The sequence below is a fragment of the Polyodon spathula genome, chromosome 2, assembly GCF_017654505.1.
Source record: "Polyodon spathula isolate WHYD16114869_AA chromosome 2, ASM1765450v1, whole genome shotgun sequence".
Taxonomy (NCBI): domain Eukaryota; kingdom Metazoa; phylum Chordata; class Actinopteri; order Acipenseriformes; family Polyodontidae; genus Polyodon; species Polyodon spathula.
Genome location: NC_054535.1, coordinates 39,893,971 through 39,906,290, shown reverse-complemented (window position 1 = coordinate 39,906,290; position 12,320 = coordinate 39,893,971). Strand labels below are relative to the sequence as shown.

At 37.4% G+C, this 12,320-nt stretch overlaps 1 protein-coding gene across 2 annotated transcripts in view; it reads left to right on the top strand.

The window, feature by feature from the left end:
* The first annotated feature begins 3,761 nt into the window (after positions 1–3,761).
* Positions 3,762–12,320, top strand: part of LOC121327946 (neuromedin-K receptor-like) — a 35,639-nt gene continuing 27,080 nt past the window's right edge. For both annotated transcript variants that reach the window (XM_041272313.1, XM_041272322.1), the window contains exon 1: positions 3,762–4,336. In XM_041272313.1, coding sequence (XP_041128247.1) covers positions 3,966–4,336 — 371 coding nt within the window. In that variant the 5' untranslated portion in view covers positions 3,762–3,965. The remainder of the gene's footprint in view (positions 4,337–12,320) is intronic.

The following is a 12,320-nucleotide window of genomic DNA, read 5'->3' as shown; positions in this document are numbered from 1 at the left end:
ACATGAGTTGTTTCCTACAATAATCATGCTTTACACTATTGCATTTTTAACATCAAACATTCACTTATTCTTACTACTAGTCCTCCAGACACTCAGACTGCATTAGCTGAACTTAGAGGGCAGGTAGACTGGCTTACATGCTGGGTGTCACTCATAGGCAACACAAACAAAACTGCTTACTACATGCTAATACACAATGATGTCTGCAACTACTGTACTGTTTTACTGGTTACTTCTTGCCAGCTTTAAAATCTAAAACTAGCTGCTGTTTCCCAATTCCTTCATTTTTAAGGACCAACATAACCATGCTCAACTACTGTTTTAGGAACTGCTGAACATATAACATTAAATATGATTAACATGTCACAAATTTCTATTTTTTTCTAGCAGTGTTTGACTAATAAATAAGTATGAATCTTAACCACCAGTAGTGGTGGTGACAGTCACTTTAGAAAAATATGAAAACCTTTTAAGATAAGTCTGTTGTGAAATGGCTAATAAGTACATGTAGTACTTGACAATCATAAGCCCCTTTCACACTGGAGCGCCTACCCAGGTTCCGACCTGAGTTCTGGCTACCAGGGGCACAATCCCACACAATCCCACATAATATTGTGAAACCACGTTCCTGGGTCATACCTGGCTAACCTGGGTGGGCAGCGACCCGCCTCAGGATGTTGGTTGATACCAGGGAGACAAAATGCATGATGGTCGTTCGTAAGCAGACAAAGTAACAAATAGCCCTGAATGCGTGAAGGTTTCACTTCCACAAGGAACATTTCTGTTTATTCTGTTCAACCAAATTTCTGTTGATTGAGACATACCATGAGCCAGATTGCAGCAGGGATGAAGAAACATTTTAGTTTTTAACTGGGAAATACAGTAATGTGACGTACGGATCCACTCTATCTATCGATACCCCTGTAGCTGTGAAAACTGCTACTGCTGTGCACCACTGGCTATTGATCAGTTACCATGGCAACTCCTTTTTATACAAGTGTCAACTACATTTTGTGAAGAATACCCTGAAGAATCGCCAAGTGGTGCATTTTTCTTTAGAAAAAAATTCCCCTGGGTTGATGCCAGTTGGTATCATTTCACGAGCACTGCATCACTTTTTTAAAGTGTACCTACTGTAATATTGACCTTAAAACACACACACACACACACACACACACACACACACACACACACACACACACGCACACAAAACCAAATCAATTTATTGCATTGTAATTTATGGTAAAAACTGTATTATTTGTGTGTAACATCAAGATGGGGTAACCAAAAAAAAAGAGGCAAAATATTTGCCATAATATATTTTTATTTTATTTTATCACAACTTAAAATAGTAATTAAATGTATTTTTAAACAACATTTAATGTGATCACTAAGGTTTTGTTTCAAAATCCATTTTATAACAATAACACAATTTTAAAAAATACAGCCTATCCTATATGTTACTTGTGTCGTTGTCAATCAAAAAATTAAAAAAATTCAAATCTTAAGCAGAAAAAATTAGGTTGTTAATGAACAATGGTATACAGCGAAGTACATTCCTAAAAGATCCCATGTGCTCTCTGCTGGAAAATGAAAGTATTGAGTTTACACTTCAAGTATCGGGGACATTTTCAATTGAACCCACTGTAGATACATAAATACAGACATGATATGACATCATGTTACTTGTGATTGAAAACACAATTTTCACATTTGGAGTTAAAAATCCTTTCTTACAAACAAGCCTCTTTTATAAACAAAAATGTTATTTTACAAGGAGACTTCAGAAATGTTTGTTACAGGTCTCCGATTCCACTCACTCAGGACCTGTGTGATGAAGGGCATTGTAGGTGAGCAGTCTCTTTGAGGGTCAGGGGGCATAAAATGATGTTGTGCAACATTCAGCAACCCAAAGTACAGGGGGCCACAGTGACAATACAGAATTAACATACATATACTGTAATGTTGCTAGCCATTTGGATAATACATTTTCAAAGAGTTTGGGTGGGGTAAAGTCGAATTCATCATAGCGGCAAAAATAAACAATTATATCCAAAGAGAAATCAATAGGCAGTGCAAAATAGCTTTTAAAAGGCATGTGTCCCACATAGTTGTTTGAAAGATTTAAGGAGCATTGTGCTGCCTAAACCCTTCGGCACACTAAAGCCCTGCCATTAATGTTAATGTCTTGGAGAAAGAAAAAATGAGACACATGTAAACATTAGCTTTCATTTTACACTGGCGAGTCAGACTGAATCTCCAACGAGTGTTACAAAGAGAATCTACTGGCAAGTCAGACTGAATCTCCAACAAGTGTTATAAAAGTTATAGCTTTATTATAAGGATATGTATTTTAAAAATATGTCATTCATTTAAGACTGTGACCTTGGACTATGGCTTTGGGCTATGTTTATACATGTAGGTGCCAAATGCACACAATTGTATTTTGTTATTGGTTTTCTTCATTGAAACACATCATAACATTTCATCCAGTCTGTTATTAAGCATGCCTATGAGGGTGCCTGTCGCTGTTAACCTTTTCAACTGGGAACTTTATATTCACCATTCGATCTGATTTGACATTCCCCTTGGATTATTCTACCAGGGATGGTTTGTTTTTGTTCAAAACCCCAAAACCCCTTTATTTATTTATTTTATTAAATGTACAAATGCAACAACCAAACACATATAATGTACGGTATCTTAACGCTTTAGAGTCTGTAACAATCAGTTTGTAACAAGGATAGGTTCTCCCTCAGGTTAGTTTGCCTGGGAGTGTGGGATTATCTAACGTGTTATTTTTTCAATGAAAACAAAACAGAGACAATAGTAACATTTTCATATAAAAATAAACCTTTTACACACAATGTTGCCCCTTATAGTCTGATACTGATACTACATACAATGTAATGGGTTAAATAGAGGCTATGTACATTGCTTACTCTCTTCAAAATGCCTTCTTCCTCTCTTCCTCTGCCTCCCCCTCCCCTCATCCATTTCTCCCTTATTGATTAACTTAAATACGCCCTACCCCCCACCACCCCATCACTCACCATGAGCTGTACATGTACACTATTATTAGGACACTTTGACCGGCAATGAGTTAGCTTTCACCTAAGGCAATAATAATAAATGCAAGGCTTGGTCATTTATCTTGTTGCTGGTGTACGATCACCGCTACACCCTCCTTGGCAACCTTTTGTCTTAGCTGCCTTCATCTAAACGCGTCTAGTAGATTCCAGGCACTAGTTTAGTTGTTTCTTAAAATACTTAACGGGAGAACTCTCTCTAAATGCTAAAGTCAATTAAGCAGAAGTGTGCATCTGGACGCTACACAAACAATAAAAAACGCTTGATCCACAGTTTTACTGTTATGTGTGTGTGTGTGTGTGTGTGTGTGTGTGTGTGTGTGTGTGTGTGTGTATGTATGTGTGTATATAGATAGAAGTTATATAGATATATATATATATATATAATATATATATATATATACGCAAGCACAATAACAGCGTTAACGTGTCAGCTTGCATATATAATGCTACTATATGATAGTTCAAGATAATGTTAAGTCTTCAGAAAAAATTTAATTTATTAAAGCACGGACAGATGCCTTCTACTTGGTACTGACAACCTGCATTCCAAACGTTTGCGGGGGCACCGTGGGGGCGGGGGCGGGGTTGGGAGAGATGTACACACCATGCCCAGCCTTTCCGAAACTGCCATTCGAACTCTGTCACAGTGCTACAAGTTTAAGAGAAACCAAATCAACATAACCTTTTTACTATAGAAGGTGCTTGTTGGTCCTTGCCTTAATTTATAGATTATTTAGTAGCGCCTCACAGTACTAAATCAGATTATATGTATTTATTTTTCTTTTATTTGGCCATCACTAACAAACAACTAATTGTTAACACAAAAAACATCGCTTAAAAGTCTACTGTTGAAAAAAAAAAAAAAGAACGAAAATGGCAAACGCAATCAATGGATCCTCAAACAGAACAGGGAACTTTTCTAACCAATTCATCCAGCCTTTGTGGCAGATTGGTTTCTGGTCTGTCGCCTATGGTTCTGTTGTGGCGGTGGCGGTCTTTGGTAACGTGATTGTTATTTGGATAATCCTGGCTCACAAACGAATGAGAACCGTCACCAATTATTTTTTGGTGAACCTGGCTTTTTCTGATGCCTCCATGGCTGCCTTCAATACCTTGATAAATTTCATCTATGCTCTCAACAACGAATGGTACTTTGGTCAAGGTTACTGCAAGTTTCACAACTTCTTTCCCATCACGGCTGTCTTTGCCAGCATCTATTCTATGACAGCTATCGCTGTAGACAGGTAAGGAACACTGCCAAATAAACGGTTGCAAAAATGAAACGGAAGGTTTCCATTTTGATGCATTTTAGTTGAAAATATTTTTTAAAAGCCCTGTTAAAACTGAAAAAGTCAACAGTAGTATGTATGTATGTATTTTGCAACTTTCATGACTCTATAGTTTAATGTTTTGTTACATTGATTAATGAAGATTTTTCATTTTTAATAGCCCATTACAAAGTTACGATTTTTTTTTTTTTTTTTTTTTTTTTTTTTTTTTTTTTTTTTTTTTTTTACTAATCAGTATAAATGTCTTGGTAATTAAAAACAGAATCTGTATTATAAAAATGGATTTTATGTGCACATTTTCATACACACTAAAATATATCCCAGGTTCAGTAAATTGTCTACGCTCTCCCATTGTTTGTAGATCAGCATTATTTTTTTAAAAAACAATAACTAACATCTTTCATCTATGGGGTTGCCAGTTATTCACTTTCCTCTTTCTGTTTTACTTTGATATTTAAAGTATTGAAATTGGTAATACAGTATTGATACACCATAGCTTTTTGATCTGTCGAATCCCCAGTTATCAGCCTTTGATTTCAAATGCGTGTTGTATAGAACAGATTTTAAAGGATTCAACAGAATCATTTGTGTACAGGTGAGAGTCTTTCAACAGAACTCAAGTTATCAGAACAATGTGATCCTCTTCCTTTTGTTATGGATCTAATGTTCTTATTTAATTTGTATGTTCTTTTAGTTCAAATACACACATAAATAATATACTGTCATAAATATATGCATGTTCATTCTTAGGTTTTAATATTGAATTTATTTTAATACCGGTGTATAGTGTTTTTAGTCTATAAAACTTGTGAAAACGAACACAAGCAAAACATTCATTTACATTTATTACCTTTTCCCTTATTATTTGCACCCTGAATGACAACATCTGGTCTTGCATTAATGGCATATATTAATGTACTGTGTATATCCCAGCCTTCTAAAATTCAGCCTTAGAGAAGCTTGTAATATAGGGCTGTCCAACAGATGGCTCTTGAACTACATATGGCTTATTGAACGCCACAGTATCTCTCCCTGGTCTCCCAGTATATATTTCACAGTACTTTGATGGGTGTTCAGCTGTAATACATTGAAAATAAGTTACATATCTTTTTTTTTTTTTTTTTGGTCATTTGGAGTTTGTTTGGTAAATATTGTTTTAATAACATTTTTCAGCCATTTGTTATTTGTGAAGAACCAAGTAAAAATTATTTTTATTCATGAATTACATTCTGATATCAGTCTGTACTTACAATATATGCTTAAAAATGCAGGGAACTAAAAGAAAGTCAGTTAGACTTTCAGTATTTATTTTCATAGTTATGTAGGCCATTATAAAGTCTTCCGAAAAGATAACTGGAGGGGGGGTAGTTGCACACAAAATAGCTCCTGCCAACCTGTAGGTTGTTATGTCACAGGAGGGGTGTTGCTGGGTACACACCGCCCTTGTGTGTTTTTTGTTTCTTTTGTGTTATGTGTTGTTGTTATTATTTCAAATGTATGTATTTGGGCACTGGGTACAGGGTTAATTACCTTCCCTGCCAAATCACTTCATGTGCAGAATGTGCCTGGGCTCGATTGAATTATTAATAAGCAATCGATACCCAGCGTCAGCTGTATAAAAGAGTGGACCAGTAGCTCATCATGGTTGGGTGTTCAGAGGTGGAACGTGAGCGAAAAATAATTAAAAATATATAAATAACAACAGCTACTTCTGCTGGCTTTAAAACCAGCAAAATACTTGTTTACTTCAGTGTTTTGTGCCTGTCTGTTTTATTTTGGCAACTGTGCTGTTCTGCTTTCAAAAGTGTTTTGTTTGTTTAAACTTTTGATTTAAAATAAAAACGTACACGAGCACTTCATACCTTGCAGTATTGTTGTCTGTCTCTTCTTGGTCTGACCTCACCACACGCCATCCCTGCCACAAGGGGATATTTACTTTATCCAGATGGTTCCATCAGTCGCAAAAATACGAGTGGACTTTTCTGGAAAGCTCTAAATATTTATGAAAATTGACTTTTTAAAATATGTTCAGTTTTGGTGGAAGTGTTTGCTATAAAAGGATCTGCGGCCCAGTTTTCCAGGAATGTCATTTCACAAGACAGCAGTGGCTCCACTGAAGCAGATACAGGGTTTGGACACAAAATAGAAAAAAACTACCACATCTGCAGGTATTTTCTGGAAGGATGTGTGATCATGAAGATTACCTCTTCACAGTCACTGCACAGAATTCTATTCTACAGAATCACCCATCAAAGTACCGTGAAAAACGGTTTTCAAGGCATTTTTTCAGGGCCCTTAAAAGGGGGGAACGACTGTTACGCCAATGGGACGTATGCGACAAATATTAAACTACTGTACCAATGCCACAATGGGATTACTACAGCCACAGTTATTATGGCTCAAACAAGATTAACTCTCAACAACCCAATTATTTTTTCAGCACCTAACACAAAACCACTGTTCTAATTAAAAGTTTTAATTTGTTAGTCTCAGTACCTTTAAATCACTTTGAATGTTAAACGTAAGCGTTCAGACTAAAAATGTCACTTCACTTCACTGTTTTGCATTATACCACTAATTCATATTATCATGCCTATAAGCCAAATGTATGCTGCTCATTTTTACTTAAGTTAGTCAGGGGTGCAGTGCTAAATTGTGCACAATTAACTGCACATTAATAGAATAGGTGTGTTTCCTAGTCCTATACAGATGCTCAGAATAAGCTGGAGGGGTTAGCGGCACATGTGTGCAGTCCATTGCTCCCTGGTTTTAGGGAATAAAATAGGTATTTTGTGAGAAAAGGTGGACTGGGAAATGCCATCAACAAATGAAACTGTTTAAAACATGCTTCCAAAACTTCTTTAGAAAAGCTTGCAACTCGATTTATTCTTGATAGGCAAGGCATGCCGTAAAAATCATTTTATAGGGTTGCACCGGCGTAAAATTCGCTCCCCCCTTTTTGAGACTTCAAGTTTAGGAAAATACATCAAATACAGATATTGTAGCGATCCATGTATTTGTGTTTATATACTGTATTCTCTGTCTTTTTGCATGCTGTGTTATTCATCCCCACTGTATTCCGCCATTGCTTGTTTACCTTTGGTACGGGAATACACACGCAACAGACAGTAGTTCCAGCTGCATTGGCTTTCGTTGTATTCTGAGCATCTGTATACATTTGGCTTATAGGCATAATAATATGAATTAGTGGTATAATGCAAAATATGTTGCTAGTCCCTTGAAATTTGTATTAACGATAATTGACTGTCCTCATATAAGTATCACAACTTGTCAGTGAAGCACCATGTTCTATTTTGTGGTAATTGTCTAGACTGCCAAGTTGATGATAATAATAATAATAATAATAATAATAATAATAATAATAATAATAATAATAATAATAATAATAATAAATAAAATTAACTACTTGGCGCGATGGTAAAAAAAAAAAATAATTTACCCTCACAGCTTTGCTGTTGTATGCGTATATATGTTACACGCTGCCCCGTTGTGTGATGCACTCGGTCCAGAACGAGGTTATCGGCGCACTGCACCTTGGTGCAGCACCGTGTGCTCCCCTGTCCTGCTCTCCTGATTGCCTACTGCAGCCACTCAAGCCTGTAAATCCACCCTGGTGTATGCTATGCGCTACGCCAGGTTGTGTTGACTACACACGGTTAAGGCTAGGCGTCTCTCGTGACCTAGAGCCTCGGTCCTTAGATGCTCCATGCCTCAGTGCTTCAGTGCCCCAGCATGTCAATAACACCTGCACTTGGCACCCCGATTCTTCGGTGCACCAGTACTGTATTCTACCTCACTCAGTGTCCTCTGTGCTTCTGCACCCTTGATGCCTGAGTGCTCCAATAAAACAGGTCTACGCCCTCCGGTGTTTAAACAACAGCCTTGGGGCCATACAGACATCGCACCTGCCCTTAGTCTCCTACACGGAGCGCTGAGCGGGCCAAGCAACTTGAAAAAACAAATGGTCCAAGTCCTTGAGTATTTGGCCAGGCAGCAGGCTCAAGCCCTTGCTCTGGCCCCAGCTCAGCCGATAACGCCGGCCCCAGAGCTGACCCCGCCTGCACCGATGGTCACCCCGGATGTTACAGAACCGGATGTTAGCATTGCTGAGGAGGGCCATGATGCGATTTCAGTCACAGCCTCTGGGAAGGTGGCGCCTTCCTTCCTTTAGGAGCAGCCCCTACCTCCCCTGACCGTTCCTTTGGACCAGCAGTAGAGGAATTGCTGCAGCGCTCTCACCGAGAATGCAAGGCGTAGCCTTAGTGCTCACCTCCTGTACTCTGGTACGGGAGAGAACGAGACACTGGCATCCTCCGTACTCGCACGGTGACTTGGATGGTTCCGATCCCCACTGCCCTGCGTGATGATATGACAACTTCAGGCTTCTGCGGCAGTTAGCAGTTAGGCCTACCCGCAACAACGGGAGGGAGCTGGACATGGGATTCCAACACACCAGCGATCTCGGAGGCAGCCCCGATTCCAATGCCACCCCAGACAGCCCCCACTTGGGTACTCACCACCTTACACACCGGTTATGCACACCATCACATTCTCCCATCTGTCCGTCTGGGCGACTGGTTTACAAAAGTGAACCGAAAGGAATGCGCATTTCACGGCCTTTTCATCCAGCACACAGGAAGTCTTTCAGGGGAGTGTCTTCGAGTTTTCCCCCTGCATGTTTTCAAAGTGCATGGATGCCATCCTAGCTCCCTTACAGCTGCAAGGGATCAGGGTGATGAACTGCCTTGACGACTGGTTGATCTGTCCCAGTCTCAGGAAGGAGCAGGACAATGACTAGACAGACAGATACAATGCAAAACACTCACGGTTTCCTTTTTACTCCTCCTGGTCGACTTCTAGTATTGTGGCTTCGCCCCCTTTTTGGATGATTGACTTTCAACTGACCCTGGAATTAACTGTCAAACCATCCAGCCCGGTGCACACTGTTCCTGTTATACCGTGCCCTCACGGGTCGGGAGGGAGATTGTTGACTTGTATTCATTCACTCTCTGTCACACAGTCTCTTGAGACCGACACTTCCGCTACTGCAGCAACGTCCCCAGTCTTGAAGGGAAAATAATGATGCATGTTGAGTTGTGGAAGTAAATCAATACACAGTAGTTTAATCACCAAGTAATAATAAAAAAACCCTGCATGTAATGCAATACAAAGTTATATAAATAAGGCAGCAGAGCAAGTTTGCTCTGGATGTTTCCTCTCAGTGTTCATAAAGCTATTGGTCCGTCATACACATAGAAAAAAAGGTTTTAGACAGACAACCATCAGAATCTGTCAAAAGGTATATGTTCAAGTTATAGGATTGTATGTGCCCTCCACTTTGGTTATGTGATACAGTACAGTAATATAGCAGTTCTTACATCATAATTCATTCTCCAATCAATTTGTAATGATAATATTTGTAATGGGTTTTTATTTTGTTTGTTTGTTTTGTTTTCCTGGCTATCACTGTACTGATAGTTGGAATAACCTGCTATTTCAGTCTCTTTGTATTTTTGAACTTTGCCTTTTGTTTGTATGATTTCCAATTCCCCTTTACTAGTTCTGCACTAACAGAATATGATGTTGTATTTGGTACCTGGGATGCAACTGAGTTCCGAGAATCCTACTTTAACTGTAGGCATATCCAGGATAAAACTATTTGAAACGCTGTGAATTTGTTACGGTAATGTTTAGTAATTGTTTAAATATTAATACAGTTTGGTGTGTCATGTTCTGAATTAGTAATAACAATTTTATTATAAAGCACATAATTTCTTAAATTTGCAAATATAATTTGACATGAAAATTAACAATGTATTAGGGTCTTCTTGAAGGCATTACTTTTACTACAGGCTCAGGAAAATATTTGTTAAAACAGATTTGTAAGAAAAAAAGTTAATGATCTTAATTTGAAAAATGTACAATATTTTAGACCAACAGATAGTAAACTTGGATTAAAATGCTTTATAATTTTGCTTAAATGTCACTTTGTATGAGTGTATAAAACAGGTGGTAATTCTTTATTTCATGTGAATTTAGACTGACATTACTAGATTAATGACATCTGTTATTACATTGTAGTTTCAAATATAATTTCCAATATGTAAAAAGATGTCATTTTGTAATTACTAAAAGATAGATGTATAACCACAATGAAAAAAAAAAATGCTAACCAAGCGTTTAATTATCTTAAATGAAGTGTAAGATGACAATACTTTTGTCAGTCAATATAATATTATAATGCACAATAAAATGTTAGATTTTTTATTGGGGGGGGGGGGGATTTTATGTATGTATTTATTTTGTTATTTTGTTTGTTAGTTTAGTTAGTTTGTTTTTCATATATATATATATATGTATGTCTTATCAAAATGACGACATAAGGGCCACTGACTAAAGGAATGAGAGGAGATTGAGATAGGCAGTTGTCAGCTCTTGACTTTTACTAAGTATATGTATTACATACTGTAAATTAACAGCGTATGAAAGCAGGATCGCAAAAATAAATAAATAAAAAGTTATAAACAATCATACCTAGACACTGTCATGGCTATACAGTATATATAATAAAACATTTCGCTTATACAGTATAGTAGCCTATTTTTTTATAATGTCAGTCTGCAGCCCTTAGGCTACATTAATGAAACTGTGAATACAACGAAGTATGGAGCTGGCATTTAGACCAGGAGGCATATTTCAGCAACCAACGCATTTCTGTGCATTGAAATGCCGTTCACGTGTTTTACAACAAGGATGGTAAAAATAACTAGGAGTAACTATACTGTACATAGCCTACTACATAATCTATTGTAGCTAGACAAGGCATCATTTTCTACAGAAAAGTGCAAATCGGTTATACTCTGAGTAAAAGCAGGTATGCAGAAGGTATCGACCCCAGTGCCAGCCAACACATGCAATGGGTAGAGCTGTGCCCAAATCATGTAGTGAAAAAAGTACACTATATGCAGGTATGTGATTTAGGAGAACACTTCCTTCTTTGATATTATGTTGTGATTGTAAACCCAATTTCCTTTATTTATTTATATTACCATGTTTCAGTTATGCCTGTATGAACGCAGTTATGCTTTTTTTTTGTGTGCATAGTACACTTGCGTGCTTTTTATGTCTATAGGCTATATAAAGACATTTATTTTCAATGTCCTGTTATTTTGTTTGTACAGTTTTATTTAATCATAATATACCTGTATATAGATGCATTTCTGTTCAAAAGTTGTTTTTATTTATTTTATGCAGTCGGCTGGTATATGTGTGTTTTTATATATAAACACATTTATTTTAAAATTAGTCTTATTTACAGAGTTTCGGGTGTGTAGTGTCGTACATACAAATAGATATATGGTTGATAAATATGGGATTATCTAGCACACGCCTTATCTTTGGATAACACATGTGTTATCGCATAAGAACCTTTAGTAAATGAGGCCCTAAGAATCCATTGAAGTTGCATGGTTCCAAATCAGTGTGAGAACATATAACGGCTAGATATTAGTTCTAAATCCTCTGGGGTCTATTTTAATGTAAGTAAATAGTGGTGCATTAGTGTGCTGCTAAGATTTCATCAAAGTGTTTGGCATTTTAATGGTATGCTAATGGTATTTTTGAAAATGAAAAGGTGTGCATGCTCTATGCCTCATAATTACACTATTAGAAAAACTGAAAAATAGCTGATGAACTACAATGTGGTGACTTCTAATGAGCAATTACTTCAACACACCAGTAAGGAGCCTGGAGATCCAACACATTATCTCCCTCCTGATTCACGCAAATCAAGTTCATTTTCTTCGCAAAGCCTTTTCAAACTAAGTCCATTGTGTTGTCATTCTGCGTTGTGTTGTGGTCTGCTAATGGTCATTTATTGTTGTTATAATGATATCCCAAAGGCTTGTCTGGAAAGTTT